Below are 16,014 nucleotides of genomic sequence, written 5' to 3'. Positions count from 1 at the left end.
CAAAGTAATTAGACTCAAGAGTGAGGGTATGTGCTGTACAAGATACACTGTATAAGACTGCAGGAGGCCATTGCTGTGTGAATTCTGACCTATTTTGTAAGTGCCAAAAAGCTGTGTCAGCTATTCAGAGGTGTGAAATGAGTGCACATGGGCAGGGAGCAGATGATACGTATACGGAGTCAGGTCAGGAGGTTTATCTTTACCTTATTGTTGTGATGGTCTCCGCTTACAGCTATGGGGTACATCACATATTTGCCCCCACGGTCCTCACTAGGCGCACAGTCTTCCATGCTGTCAGGGTCATGTTCAGATCCAAAGTTGTGACCCAACTCATGAGTAGTCACCAGGTCAGCTTCCTGAAAAGGACAGACAAAGTGGCTTCTCTAGACTGGATACAACTGCAGCAAACTGAGATCTTAACAATGGCAAGGAATCGAAACACAAGGTTTAGTAGAAAGTTGCAGAACTGTTAATTACACAGTAATTAAAGTCATCATTCTGTGCCGATTCATTTCCTAATATAGCTTCATAGCTTTTCTGGTATAGAGCCCTAATCTCCTGCACAGACAGAATTACCGGTACTAAGATTCTGACTGTCCACAGTCACCACTAGAGGGAGCTCACTGCATACAATGTTATAGATTTCAATATTGGGTGCCTTCTGTCTGTAGGGCTACATCAAGATCTATGTGTATCTACCCCTCCACAACCCCCTAGTCACAGGATCTGAACAACCTGAAAAAGTGGAGTCCATATCTGAGGATATGCTGGCACACATGTGGACAGAACTGAGACATCTGTCGTGCAGCTAACGGAGCTCAAATTGACCATTTGTAGCTTATAGATTAAACTTGGATAGATCGTGTGTCTTTTTATAAAGGGCTTCTGTCACTCCACTAAACAGCTTTTTTTTTTTGTGTACTTATAATCCCTATCCTGCCATATTGCCATACATTATGTTATTAATAATTTTCGTTCAGTAGATTTTGCAAAAAACGTACTTTTATGATATGCTAATTACCTTTCTACCAGCAAGTAGGGCGTTTACTTGCTAGTAGCAGCCTCAGAAAACCGCCCCCTCCTTGTGTTGATTGACAGGGCCAGCCGCGATCTCCTCCTCCGGCCGGCCCTGACGTCCTCTCTTTCGGTGACGTCATCGGCGCAGGCGCACTGAGGGAGTGCTGAGAAGGAGAGCCTCCTTATCTCAGAGCGCCTGCGCCGAATCAACACAGGCGCGCGATTTTTGAAATGCTGACAGGGCCGGCCGGAGGAGGAGATCGCGGCTAGCCCGTTCAATCAACAGAAGGAGGGGGCGGTTTTCTGCAGCTGCTACCAGCAAGTAGACGCCCTACTTGCTGGTAGAAAGGTAATTAGCATATCATAAAAGTAATTTTTTTGCAAAATCTACTGAACGAAAATTATTAATAACATAAGGTATGGCAATATCGCAGGATAGGGATTATAAGTACACAGAAAAAAAAAAAAGTGGGGTGACAGAAGCCCTTTAATACATTTGTGTTCTCTCAGTTATGAATATTGAGACTATAATTTTGCACCATTCTTTTTGGATCGCCCGGTATATAAACCGTGTGCTTTAAAGAGTATATATCAATTATATTATTAGTAATTAAAACCCACGTATTCATTCTGTCTAATCTGCTTTTATTGCATTTTCTGTACATAATTATGGGGGCGGCCAGGTTGTTAACAGCATTCAGAGATTTACTTTACAGCAGCCATATGGACCTCAGGAACCTGTAATCTGGAGATGACTCACTGACTTCTATGGGAGAGCATTGTGGGCATGCTCTGTGACCTATGCAGAGGTCATTGTGCAGGTAGGGAGTGGAAGTGAGCAGCGACCATGGCCGATCCTGTGTTATCTACATATAGTTGGAACCTGTAACACCGTGCAGGTTTCCAAAATGCAATCATTTAACTCATTTTATAGAACGGATATAGAGTTCCGACTCCTATGAAGATATAATATATTATAAAATGAACAGTCATAGAATTTTGACTGCATTCACATAAAAAATGGATGTCCAGGCTGAAACGACCCTGAGAGGGGGGCCCCATTTTTTTTAGATGAGCTGCGGTTTTCATTGGTATTTTGGGGAACATGCAACTTTGTCAGTTTTTATTCTGTTTTATGGAGGGGGCAGAGTGACCCAAAAAAATGGGAATTCTTGTGTTGGAATTTATTGGATACATCACATGATATTGTGGTAGATTAGACATTTTAGGGAGCCAACTATGCTCATTTTTATTATAATAAATGGGAAAAGCAAGACTATTAGAATATTTAAATATTTTTTCATTCTTTTTAAAACTTTATTCAATTATTTTTAAGTCTTGCAGTGAGCCTCCAACCATTGTACTGTTCACAGCAATACATGATATGTATCAATAGAAGGCCGCGATGGGAACGAGCCGCCCTAGTGTCACCTGTGGTGCTAGGGAGGCTCGTTCCCACATCAGAAGGGGTAAGTATAAACCAGTATGAGGAGCATTATAGGGGTTCGATAACAACTGGGATTGCATTTCTCTCTGATCCTGGCTGCAGCAGGTTTGCATCACAGGCAGTACCTGCTGTGTGTGGTGTGGGATCAGCTCGTGTGTCTGCTCCATAGACTACATAGATATGTTCAGGTGCAAGGGCAACCATCATACATGTCACTTAACACGTTTTAGATATTTTAAATGATCCCATGACCTCATGCGGAGACATAGTTCTGGTTCTACCTTTGTAAGGATGGTTTTTCCATAGTTTTTTGTACTGGTCAGACCCGTGTTCAAGTAAATAGGTTTCTGCGACGATTCACTTCTGTAAGCTGCCAGAGTTGAAAAAGAGATGAAGTCAGACAAGACATTTCTGTCACAAGATAACGTAGAAACAAACGTCACAGGCACCAGCTTGGTCTGTGAGGACTATAGGAGAATTCTCCTGGTACGCTACGAATACAAAACAAGAAGGCCAGCATCTCCAGGAGGAAATGAACTGTGGAAATAACACTGGTAGAAATATACTGGAGAGGAACGTCAATAGCTAGGAAGATGGCAATGGAAGCCGCGCGCAGCGGTTTTCTTCCTGCCGATTCTCTGCAAATTTGCCAGGATGTGGCTGGATCTCCACCGGCCCCCATTATAGTTAATGGTGCTAGAAGGAGCCTTACTTACAAGCTTCCGGCAATTCGGAATGCAAAGATATCCGGCAGGCTATTGACTAGCGGAACAGCCTGCCAGATCTATAGCGCCAGTATGAAACTAGCCTTAGCTCACTGATAACCAAATCCAACTTTAACCTTGATTTGGTCATAAATGAGTTTAGAAGTTCAATGGAAGTGGTTTTAAAAAGTGTGGGTTGGGGGGCTTTTCTGTCAGACTTATCATACAATGGGATTCTGCAGCATGCCATGTAATGTGGAACACAGAAAACTTAGCAAAATATTTAATCCTCCTAACATCACATCTCCAGATCTCTCATCTGAGAGTCACCGGAAAGGAACTGCACACAAGCAGCCAGCTCCCCACCAGGATTAGATTTGCATCCTCCACCATGATAAACTATCTAGTTTTCTTAAGCTGCAGTTGGTTTCATAAATAATAGCAGTGTGTTTTAAAAAGTGAATAAAGCATAAAATCCTTCTAATAGCTTCTATTTCCATACACACAAATGCATTGGGAACACTACACATTCTATTCTAAATCAAAACATGAAGAAAAATATATCAAATTTAAGAAAAGTGAATATTAGACTGTTCAAAAAAATAGCAGTGTTTGTATTCTTCTTTACAAACATTCACTATATAAACTGAAACATGTTTGAAGATTTTGCTTTCCTTTGAATCACTTGATATTTAGTTGTATAACCACTGTTTCTGAGAACTGCTGGACATCTGGGTTGCATGGAGTCAACGATGGCCCCTGTGACCAGGTATTCCAGCCCAGGATGATTGGACTACATTCCACATTTCTTCTCTCTTTCTTGGTTTTGCCTCAGAAACTGCATTTTTGATGTCACCCCACAAGTTTTCTATTGGATTAAGATCCGGGGATTGGGCTGACCACTCCATAACGTCAATCTTGTTGGTCTGGAACCAAGATGTTGCACGTTTACTGGTGTGTTTGGGGTCGTTGTCTTGTTGGAACACCCATTTCAAGGGCATTTCCTCTTCAGCATAAGGCAGCATGACCTCTTCCAGTATTCTGATGTATTCAAACTGACCCATGATCCCTGGTATGCGATAAATAGGCCCAATACCGTAGTATAAGAAACATCCCCATATCATGATGCTTGCGCCGCCATGCCTCACTGTATTCACAGTGTACTGTAGCTGAATTCAGTGTTTGGAGGTCGTCTGGCAAACTGTCTCTGGCCACTAGACCCAAAAAGAACTTTCATCAGTCCACAAAATGTCTCTTTAGACCGGTCAATGTGCTCTTTGACAAATTGTAACCTCTTCAGCACATGTCTTTTTATCAACAGTGGGACTTTGCGGGGGGTTCTTGCAGATAGCTTGGCTTCACATAGGCGTCTTCTAATTGTAACAGTACTCACAGGTAACTTTAGACCTTCTTTGATCTTCCTGGAGCGGATTGTTGGCCGAGTCCTTGCCATTTTGGCTATTCTTCTATCCATTCAAATGGGAGTTTTTTTTACTTTCTTCCACGTCTTTCAGGTTTTGGTTGCCATTTTAAAGCATTTGCGATCATTTTAGCTGAGCAGCCTATCATTTTCTGCACTTCTTTATATGTTTTCCCCTCTCCAATCAACTTTTTAATCAAGGTACAGTGTTCTTCTGAACAATGTCTGGAACGACCCATGTTCCTCAGAATTTCAGAGAGAAATGCACTGTAACCAGCATGTACAACATTTGCTGCCTTCCTTCCTTAAATAAGGGCAATAATTGCCACCTGTTTTTCAAAGAATGAATGACCTCACTCATTGAACTCCACACTGCTATTATTTTGAACATGCCCATTTCAGTAAGTGATTGAATTACAGAGAATCAGAAGCATGCATGTCATGACTGTTGGGTTCTATTACTCTACTACACCTGCTAGTAAATTATTTGCCATGTAGAAATATAATTTCTACCAAAAACAGTGATTGATCAGGTTAGTGATGTCTGACTGCTATTATTTTGAACACAAATGTACATCCTACAGGTAGCTAGCCAGCAATGCAGAAGTTCTTGACCACCTAATACACATAAGTGGATAGGATGATAAAGAACAAATTTTACAAATATAGAAAAACTGATAATACACACAAGGACTGTCACTCACCTTTAGGACAGATTCCACCGTGGGTGTTTGGCTTGTGGGATCCAACGTAAGCAAGTCCTAGAGTGCCCATGTCAAAGTCCTGATAGGTGAAGAGATGAGCCAGGCAGACAGTGGAAGCCTTTTCGGATATGTCATGGCTGAATTGCTGCAAACAAGAAATTCCCATGACTGACCCTACTAGACCACATTCTGTAGTTACAACCCATAAAGAAAGAGGTTAGTGAGATGTCAATCTATCATTACTTGCAATCTTCAAACTTACTTTTGGTCCCTGTATTTTGGGAAAACTTTTGATGTCATAAAAACATATGAAAGGTTTTGACCGATTGATGTCCGAGTGCTGAGACCCCCGCCGATCCCTAGAATGAGGGGAGCACGCTCTCTCTCTCTGTGATGCTAAAGACAGAATTGAGATGGGATCATAGACGTTCTATGGAGCCCCCCTTGCATCAGTCTTCTGCAGGAGAGTGTGCAATGTGAGCGCTTTTCCCTCCTCATTCTAGCGATTAGCAGATGTCTCAAAGCTTGGACCCCCACCCCAATCAAAACTTTTGATATGCCGCTTTGACATATCAAAATTATTCCCAAAGTACAGGGACATTTCAAGGCTGAACATGTCCATAGGCTAGCAAGCTAACAAGCCTGACACATGCCAAAAGAGTGTCCTCTACCTTTTATGTATAGAACGGTGCTGCAGAACATCTCACTATTATATGCATGCTACATAATCAGTTATTACACTCATAGGTTACTATTTCTTATGGGAGAACCATTTTAAGTTTTGCTCTGAAGCACTGTGATTGCTCTTTACACCCTGCCAAACTATACGATTCAGAAGCCATTTGTTATCGTCTTACATTACCTCGAACTAATTTCCAGTAAAGACGTCTAAGGCTAGTTTCACACTAGCATTCGGGGGATCTGGCAGGCTGTCCCGGCTGCGTATCTGTCTGGCCCATTCTCAGCATATTTGCTGGGTTGCAGCCAGATCTCCATTATAGGCATCCGTGTAGCTTCCGGCAATGCCAGACACAGAGAGGGGCAGACTGTTCCCTGTCGGAACGGCCTGCTGGATCTCATGAACGCTAGTGTGAAACAGGCCTAACATATTCAGATGTCTAGAAGTACTGAATATGTATGCACGTTGATCCTGCACTGCTCTCTACCTGTCCTACATATACCGTTCTCTACCTGTACATGTACTGTACCACTCTACATCTACTGTACTGCTCTCTAGTTGTAGTACATGCAATGCACTGCTCTCGTCTAAACACTTATGGCCCCCAAATAACTTTTGTTTTAAGCATTCAATGGTCGTCCCAGAAGGAATCAATACTGTAACTGAAGGGAGCACAGCACAGTAATGGCTACTCTGAGGAATACTCCCTGAATTCAGTATAAGTGCGGATGTCTCCACCATAGAGCACCCCATGCAGAATTGGGCTATGACATCCCTCACCTCCAGCAGGAGCTTCACGTCCCAGGCATCTTTGTTCTCGTTTGGATGATTCTTTGCCATGTTATAGTGCAGTGTTGAACCGGTCACATTCTCTGGTTCCTTGTGAACAATGATCTGCATAAAAAGGATAATAAATCAAACACTATATAAGGTGGCATAGCATGTACATGAGTCTTATGATGTCACATGGCTATTCATGTTAGTATAGGACAGGTTACAGCTTCAGTAAAAATCAGACATATTCCCCTGTATGTTCTGCAGGACTCGCTGGAGCAGGTTTTCAGCAGGCTCAGAACTCCCTCCAGATTGCTCAGCTTTCCTGCTCGTCTCTCCTCCCCCATCTTCATGTCTGCTCATCTTGCCTCTTTCTAGAAATATTGTCATTCATTCCCCTCATGATCCCAGCCTTCTGCTCACCAGCTCATCCATTTGTGCCAAAAACTTCACCCATTTCTGCTGCACCATCTGTGCCCAAACCCTGCTACAGTAGGCCCTGAACAAACACCGCATGGCGGAGCAGACAGGAATCATCATAAGCTAGTACGTCTGAACATCACCCCACCGTCATCAACCAACTGGTGCAGCGAGCTAGTACTAGCAGTGGCCCTAAATCATCCCTGCGGTTCTCTTCTCCCTGGCTGTGAGCCGTGTGCTCTGATTGGATGCGCTCACAGCCAGGGAGAAGAGAACCGCTCCAGTCTCCGCCTAGTATAACCAAGTCAGCTAATTAGAATATAAGGAGCCGAAATCAACAGGGGACAACAGCGGACGGACATGGGGTCTTTGAAAAAGTGCATGCAATGACATCAGTGGTGAACGCCCTATAAAAGGTAAGACCCTAATTAGACTAGGGCTAAACAGATGAAAGGTCCTCTTTAAGGCCTCATTCACACATACGTGTGTATTACTGTACAGCGGCGGCACGAAGCACACAGCGTCATAGCAACCAATGACGCTGTGCACTCGTGCACTCAGCAGGACAGGTTTTCACGGACCATGGTCCGTGAAAACCCACATATATGTGAATGAGGCCTAAAACGTATAGAATATGGAGCAATACAAGCCAATGGGACAATGCACACATTTTTTCTTTCACTGATCTACAAAGATCACTGCAGGTCCTGTTCTTGTCCATTTCTACGGATGAGAATCATTAGTTACCCATTAATTATGGTCCCAGTAGGCCAAGAGGTGTGTAATGGTAAGCCCAGACAGGACGTTACGGCCGGTGTATGACTGAAAGTGACATCGTGTAGCTGGATGCAAGCAACGCAGCCAAGTGTAAAAGGAAGGATCCCCCCAGACATGTAGCAACTGCCCCAGGCTCCTGTTCAGAAATATACCGAAATCTGGAGCAAAAATACTCAACATGCAATGCCCTGCGTATGTCCTAAAATACTTCAGCCTTCAGTATAGAATATTACACAGGTCCTATAATTACAAACCAATATCACTAATATACATACAGCAGCCCCTGACCAATCAAAAAATGGACAAGTCTTAAAGGGATTATAAAACCATGCTTTATTTCAGAAACAGCACCACACATGTCCATTGGATGTGCCTGGTATTGCAGCTCAGTTCTACTGAAGTGAATGGGGCTGAGCTACACTACCAAAAACAACCCGTGGACAGTGGTGGCGTTGCATCTATTGTTATGTGAGTGCTATTATTTTCAGCGATTTCTCTTTGGGCGAAAGCAGTACAGTTTTTCTAATCCTGGAGAACCCCTTTAACAAAACAGCTGCAGCTTCTTTCTTCCCAAGCACTATGGACACCTTTTAATCTATTGTATGTCTGCAGCAGCAGCAGTTTAGGGTCCGCAATTAACAATTCTTGGTGGAAGAGGGCCACTTAGTGGGCGCCATTAGTGCCCATTACATTGACCAGTTCTGTATTCATGCCTGATGTTCATACCATACCTTCAAGTAAGGTCTGCATAGAATAAAACCACTTTCTGAGCACAGTTAGGCGTTATGCACACAGCAGAGCCGCATATCCTGTGCCTAAGGGCTCATCCACAAGAACGCGATTTACGTTCCGTATACGGAACAATTCATTTCAATGGGTCTGCAAAAGATGCAGACAGCACTCTGTACTGTCCGCATCCGTTGCTCTGTTCCGTGGCCCCGCAAAAATTATTAGTCCTGTCCTATTCTTGTCCGTTTTGCGGACAAGAATAGGCATTTATTTAATGGGCCTCCTGTTCCGTTCCGCAAATTGAGGAAGGCACATGGGCGGCTTTCGTTTTTTGCAGATCCACAATTTGCGGACCGCAAAAAACGGCACGGTCGTGTGAACAAGCCCTAAAGAGGCACGCAAAGTACTATAGAGCCGCAGACCGTCTTTGTGCATTACACTTTTCGCACAATGCTGCTAGCTGAGAATACCTTCATAATATTGTATCCCAGAACTAAATCGGAGGAGTACAGCAGGGCCCCATGAGTGCTGCATTACGACTCCATACAATTCGAAAGTTAAACGGAGCCGTAATGCGGTTGTGTGTATGAGGCTTTATATTGTAGACTGCGTCCTAATCCTATAGCGTCCCGGACTGATAGTGCCACCACTTATTACCATAGCTGGGGACAACATACCTGTTCTATTTGGACTCCATACCCCTTCCACTGAGAGTCCCAGGACGTGTTCCTGTATATGTCATCCACTCGGTCAATGAGCTCAATCTACAATCAAGAAATCACTTGACTTAGTAAAAACAGGAACATAAAATGTGCACAGAAGTCTCATAAAACTGCTCCTATATGCACAGAAAATACAACTTCATTAACAAGCAATTAAAGGTGGGTTCTACTGTGCATCAACCTGCAAAGAAAAGAGGACATTATATCGTAAGATGTGACCATCCCTTATACGTGAGCAAGATTCAAGTCAACTCACAAATTAAGATTAAATCTTTCATTTCCAGCCAATTTTTTTTTGTAATGTTCAAATTCTTGACATTTTACACAAGTCTGTGTTGCATTTTGTCCAGGATTCCCTTCTATTTTCATCAGCCCTGCCGGACCTGTGAAGGGACACATACTTACCTGCTCCCAGCCACTCCGTTCTGGCTCCCTGGGTCCACCACTGTCTTCGGTCCTAGCATGTAATGGATGGGGTAACCTGTGTCGCCGTAGCCAATGACTGGTCATAGTGGTAACATGTCCCCAAGTATCAGATGACGGCAGTAACTTGCCATCTGATGGATAAGTCAACTCTGTGGCCAGTCATTGGCTGCAGCAGGGCACGTGGCTCCAAGAAGTTTATATGTGGGAACAAAAGACAGTGATGGACCCAAGGAGCCGGGACTAAGCGGCAGGGAGCAGGGAATCATGGACAACCCCTTTAACGCACAGCAACAACAAGAGTGACCCCAACGTAGCTGTATTGTCTAATGGAAGTTGGAGGTAATCTGAAATCCAATTCTTGTCTCAAGTGTCAGAGGTCATTGCTTTCTTTGTTCTCCATGCTGTACACTGCAGCTCCGATTGCAACAAATGTTATGCAATAAATTGTCACCAGCAATAAGAATTAAAAACAGCTGGAAGAAAGAAGAGCTATCAGACAAATAATACACATATACTGCAAGAAAATTTGCTTTGTATATCTATATAGCCGCTATATACAGCAATCTTTTTCGTCATTTTTTAAAAACAATTTTTATTTTATTTTTACAGCCTATGCCATCAGAATCTATGAGAAGAAGTGTGCAGTGCTGGGCATGACATGAAGCATAAGAAGGAGCTGGGAGCCAAGGTCGGAAGAGAGTCGGCCTATTTGCACCAAAAAGTGCCACGAAAACTGCATGTGTGATTGCCTTACGTTCAGGTTTCCCCCGCAGATTACACCTACACATCTTATTGTTAAGGGACGCAAGTAGGGATTTTCCAAAGTGAAGAACCTTTTTAACAAGAATTTGTTGGATTACTCATGAATGCAAATTCCTTACCAAATAATTAATGGTTGTGCTTTCTTCCTTACGACCCATGTACTTGTAGAAGCGATGATCGGCCACCACGAGCATCTTACACGTGTTCTTAGTGGGATCTGGGGGAGGTCTTTGTCTTTTCTCTCGGTGAAAATGTTCAGGATCTGAATTAAATATAAAATTTTTAAAAAAAGGCAAATATCAGTGGTGGTTTAGTAATGATTATCAATCCACATTTCCATGTACAGGTGTGACTTGGATGTCACAATTCAGGTTGCAGTTAGACAGATGAAGTACAGCTGCACATGGGCAACCAATACGATCACATAAGAGATCGAGAAAGAATTTCCCGATGGTGAAGCTGATATATACAGTCTTCCTATAGACAGGGGCAGATATTGCATTTCTAGGGCCCCAAGCAATCCTGTTGCGGTGACCTATTTCCTTCTTTGCTGGTCACGTCTGAGCACCGTCCTGCATTGACGTTAATCGTAGATCACGTGTAGGTGAGAATTCAAGAACAGTAGAATGGGTGCAGGACTAGAAAGAGTATAGCATAAAAAACTGCAAATAAAATCAAAGTCCTGTAACAAAATTGCAGGTTATAAATGTTCTCACCATTACTTTGGTGTGTGTGGATGTGTGATGTCCCTACAGTTGCCCCCCCGCCCCCATTTGAGCACAACGGGAACTGCAACTACACTACTTCTCCCTCCTCTGCTGTTCTAGACTCCCTGGGTTGAACACAGTCTCCGATCTTTGGTGGCATCCGAATTTGCACTGGGGATGAAGACACTATGCGCAGCAACTTTTGATAACATTCAACAAGTTTATTAGTTGGGGCCCTTGTCACACCACTAAGCTCATCCCTTTAACACAGAAAAGCTCCACCCAATAGCACTTTTAAGCTCCCCAATCACACCATTAATGTTGTGATCTCTTATGTGCCCCCTATACAGTAGGATGTCCACTGCTTTGCTGCTCCACCTATCCCGTTCTTCTCGACCGGTTTTGCCATCCCAGCTTCATAAACATAGAAAATGGTTTCAGCCACATGGGAACAAACAAGATAGTTTATAAGAAATCTCCCGGGGACTGTGCAGACGCCCTTACAATATCTGGAAGGTGTCTATCCAGTAGCAGACCTCAGTTTACACCTACCCTAGTCAGGCCGGATAGGTTACAAAATCATTCGGACAAACCCGTAAGAACCTATCAGATCTGTGTATAAGCCCTGTCGGAGAGAAATCTGCTCCTCGCGTGGTCTCATCTCTGCAGAGAATTTTTCATCCTCTCCTCTAAAGACAAAAATTATTAAGGACTTGAATTACTAGCGATTTCCCTATACGAATCTAGTACCAAAATCACTCCCCTAATGTGACTGAAATAATAGGGCAAGGCAGTGGTTAGGATGCCAAATTCCCCGCAGCTGCCCTGGACAAGCGGTCACACAGTACAGTCAGGGCATGCTGGAAGTTGTGGTTTCACAACAGGTAAAAAAACCACAGGTTGTGGATCACTGATTTAAGGAAACCTATATTGCAGAGATGTTCACATTGTGACAGATGATCTGAGCTGACTATGGGTCCTCTGTCATGCGCCCCTCTACTAGTGAAATCTGCGCCTCATAAAAGTGAGAAATTCAGGTAATTCTCCAATATAATCCTTAGAGAAACTCCATGTGACACACCATTTTGTGCAAAATCCTAGAAATCTGGTACATAGGTAATTACCATTAGAGCCAAAAGATTGTATTATACAGTCCCATGTCCTGATGCATGGGCAGGGGTTCCAGATGCTTACAGCAGTGGTCTCTGTTCTGTGGATCGCCTGTGGTTGCAAAACTACAACTCCAAAAGTGTCCTGATAGTTGAAGGGGTTATCCCATGATTGATGTAAAAAATGAAAATCAGACATCACCATAGTACATGACAGTCTCTTTCTAACAAAGCTAGAACCAGCCCTGTACCTCACATGGATACAGAGATCTCCCCATTCATTGCTCCAATTGTTCCGCTAGATTTATTTTAGGCTGGCAGCTCAGGGTGTGTGTCCTTTATCAGGAGTTGTGTCCTTTCTGCTGTAGCTCTCTCCCTATCACAGCTCAGGGGGTGTGTCCTTTATGCTGTAGCTCTCTCCCGGTAACTGCCACAGTTTCTAACAGAAGATCCAGCTGGTGACAGTAAAAGATTTAAACTGAGTGTGTGCGACCACCTCAGTGACCACCAGAAAAATAAGGAAAAGTACAAACAGCAGGTGGTGCTATACATTTTATTGAATAACTCTGTGGCTGTCCTAAATTTTTTAAGTGGTTGTCTCATCATAGACAATGGGGGCATATCGCTAGGATATGCCCCCATTGTCTTATAGGTGTGAGTCTCACTAGAGCTCAGCTATTTTTGGAGGCCCCATAGAAATTGAATGGAGGGCGGCTGGGCATGTGCAGTGTGCTTTTTCACTTTCGGGGCTCCGTTCCCGATATAAGTGCAGGTCCCAGCAGTGGGACCCGCACCTATAAGACAATGGGGGCATATCCTAGCGATATGCCCCCATTGTCTGTTATGAGACAACCAATTTAATTTCATGCAATTACAAAAGTATTCAGATCAAGCCGCTGGTCTGAAAAAAGGAGATTTTTTGTGAAACTCACCTGTAAAATCTTTTTCTCGTCTTTTCCATTGGGGGCCATTACTAGGAGGAGACACTATGCAAATAATAAAAAACTGCTCCTCCTCCACTGGCTATACCCCCATGCTCCAACAGGAGGACCTCAGTGCGTGCAAAAGCAGTAGGAGAAAGAGATCAGAGACCAAATATTAACAAAGAAAAGCAGAACCAAGGAACACCGCCATCGGGCCGTTAACCAAAAGGTCCCACTAGAATAGAACCAACCCCTCCTGCAACAGACAAGAATGGGTGGGAGCTGTGTCCCCCAATAGAAAAGACGAGAAAAAGATTTTACAGGTGAGTTTCACAAAAAATCTACTTTTCTCACCCATTCCATTGGGGGACACAGACCATGGGACGTCCTAGAGCAGTCCATGGGGTGGGAAGACCAGCACCTCCAGAGGGAAAACGTCAGCCGACGCCAAAGAGTGCAGCTGGTAGAACTTTGTAAAGGTATGTAAGGACGACCAGGTGGCCGCCGTACAAATTTGTCATGTAGAAGCTAGATTGCGCCTGGCCCAGGAGGCCCCCAGATCGATAGGCCATGGCAATAGTCGACCGAATCCACCAGACCCTTACGAGGCCCCTCAGGAACCACAAAAAGGGAGTCCGAGCGGCGAAATGGGGCAGTAACCGACAGGTACACCCGTAAAGCACAGACAACATCCAGAGAATGGAGAGCGTGCTCCTTGGGGGTTCACCGGAGCGGGGGCAAAAGGATGGCAGGACTATGTCCTCATTAAGGTGGAAGGCGGAGACCACCTTGGGCAAAAAGGAAGGGACAGGGCGCAGTACCACCTTGTCCTTGTGGAAGACCAAAAAGGGCTCCTTAGAGGAAAGGGCGGCTAGCTCTGATCCCCTCCTGATAGAGGTGAGGGCCACCAAAAAGACCACCTTCGAGGTGAGAAAACTCAGGGAAATGTCCCTCAGGGGCTCAAAAGGAGCCGCCTGGAGAGAAGACAGAACCAGGTTCAAAGCCCAGGGGGGCAGAGGAGGGACATTACAGCGGTACCGAATGTGCCACCCCCTGCAGGAAGGTCCTCATCGGACCTAGCAGAGCCAGAGAGCGCTGAAAGAAAATGGCCAGAGCGGAGACCTGACCCTTCAGAGAGCTCAGGGACATTCCCATCTCAAGACCCGACTGGAGAAAGGAGAGGACCACCGGAACGGAGAAATGAAGGGGAAGCAAGCCCATCTTCTCACAAAAGGCAAGAAAGGCCTTCCAGGTACGATAATATATCCGGGAGAAAGCTGGTTTCCTGGCTTTGATCATGGTCTTCACGACAGAGTCCGAGAAGCCCCTCTTCTTCAAGAGGGTGGTCTCAACAGCCACATCGTTAAACGAAGTGGTTGTAAATTCTGGTGGAAGAGAGGTCCTTGAGACAGTAGGTCCTCCCTGAGAGGAAGAGGCCACGGAACGTCCGCCAGCATCCGAGTGACCTCCGAGAACCAGGCTCGGCGAGGCCAATCGTGGGCGATGAGGATGGTCAGGATTCCTTCTGCCGCGACCCTGCGAAGAACCTTTGGGAGTAGAGGCAATGGTGGGAAGACAGAGGAGTGCGAAGTCTTGCCACGGAGACACCAGAGCATCCACCCCGTACGCCTCCGGATCCCGAGCTCGGGCCAGGAACACGAGAACCTTGTTGTTGAGCCTGGACACTATCAAGTCCACGTCCGGACGGCCCAACGGCGACAGGTCCTCGAATATGTCGGGATGCAGAGACCATACTCTCACGGATCCACCCTGTTGCGGCTGAGAAAATCCGCTGTCCAGTTTTCGACCCCTGGGATGTATACTGCAGACAATATTGGAATGTGAGCCTCCGCCCACTGGAGGATCCTCTTCACCTCCTGCATCACCGGCCGGCTGCGGGTTCCGCCCTGATGATTGATGTAGGCCACGGCTGTGGCAATGTCCAACTGAATCCTTACCGGGAGACCCGTTAGGAGGGGTGTCCAATGAGACCGAGAGAGGAAAATTGCTCTGAGCTCCAATATGTTGATCGGAAGGTGGGCTTCCACTTCTGACCACACCCCCTGAACCATCCGAGCCTGGAGAAAGCCGCCCCAACCCAGGAGACTGGCATCAGTTGTGACTACTGTCCACGAGATTGGGAGGAAGGATTCTGAGGGGACAGCCACCACGGGAGTTCCATGCAAACCCGAGGAGGAAGGCGGATCCAAGAGTCCATACCCCTAAAAGTCCTGTCCCAGAAGGACAGGATCGCCTGCTGCAGAGGCCGAGTGTGAAACTGGGCAAAGGGGACTGCCTCGAAGGAGGCCACCATAAGCCCCAGAACCTGCATGCACTCCCGGAAGGAGAGACATGGGGAATGTAGAAGGCGAGACACTGACTCCCGTATCCGTGAGAACTTGCAATCCGGGAGGAATACCCAAGCTGCAGTAGTGTCCATAATCATCCCCAGGAAGGTCACCCTCTGGGAAGGTTGGAGAGAGGACTTTGCAACAGTTCGGCTGGCTGATCAACTTTGCGGAGTCTGAACAGTGATCCTGACGCTGTCTTCAGCCTGGGGACGAGAGGGAGCCTTTATCAGAATGTCGTCCAGGTAGGGCAGCAGAGATATGCCCCTGTTACGGAGAAGCGCAATGATCTTTGTCAATACCCGCGGGGCTGTCGCCAGCCCAAAGGGAAGGGTAACGAACTGAT

General features: G+C 45.3%; 1 protein-coding gene across 1 annotated transcript in view; it reads right to left on the bottom strand.

Moving 5' to 3' along the window:
- The window catches only part of LOC122934891 (disintegrin and metalloproteinase domain-containing protein 17-like), a 79,985-nt gene that overhangs the window by 14,804 nt on the left and 49,167 nt on the right, over window positions 1–16,014 (bottom strand). The window contains exons 7-12 of the mRNA XM_044290548.1: window positions 10,701–10,843; window positions 9,349–9,435; window positions 6,752–6,865; window positions 5,293–5,437; window positions 2,746–2,834; window positions 204–356 (exon numbers count right to left, since the gene is read on the bottom strand). Of these exons, the coding sequence (XP_044146483.1) occupies window positions 204–356; window positions 2,746–2,834; window positions 5,293–5,437; window positions 6,752–6,865; window positions 9,349–9,435; window positions 10,701–10,843 (731 nt within the window). The remainder of the gene's footprint in view (window positions 1–203; window positions 357–2,745; window positions 2,835–5,292; window positions 5,438–6,751; window positions 6,866–9,348; window positions 9,436–10,700; window positions 10,844–16,014) is intronic.

Source organism: Bufo gargarizans, chromosome 4 (assembly GCF_014858855.1).
Source record: "Bufo gargarizans isolate SCDJY-AF-19 chromosome 4, ASM1485885v1, whole genome shotgun sequence".
NCBI lineage: Eukaryota > Metazoa > Chordata > Amphibia > Anura > Bufonidae > Bufo > Bufo gargarizans.
The sequence above is the reverse complement of the archived record's forward strand: the minus strand, read 5'-3'. Positions and strand labels throughout refer to the sequence as shown.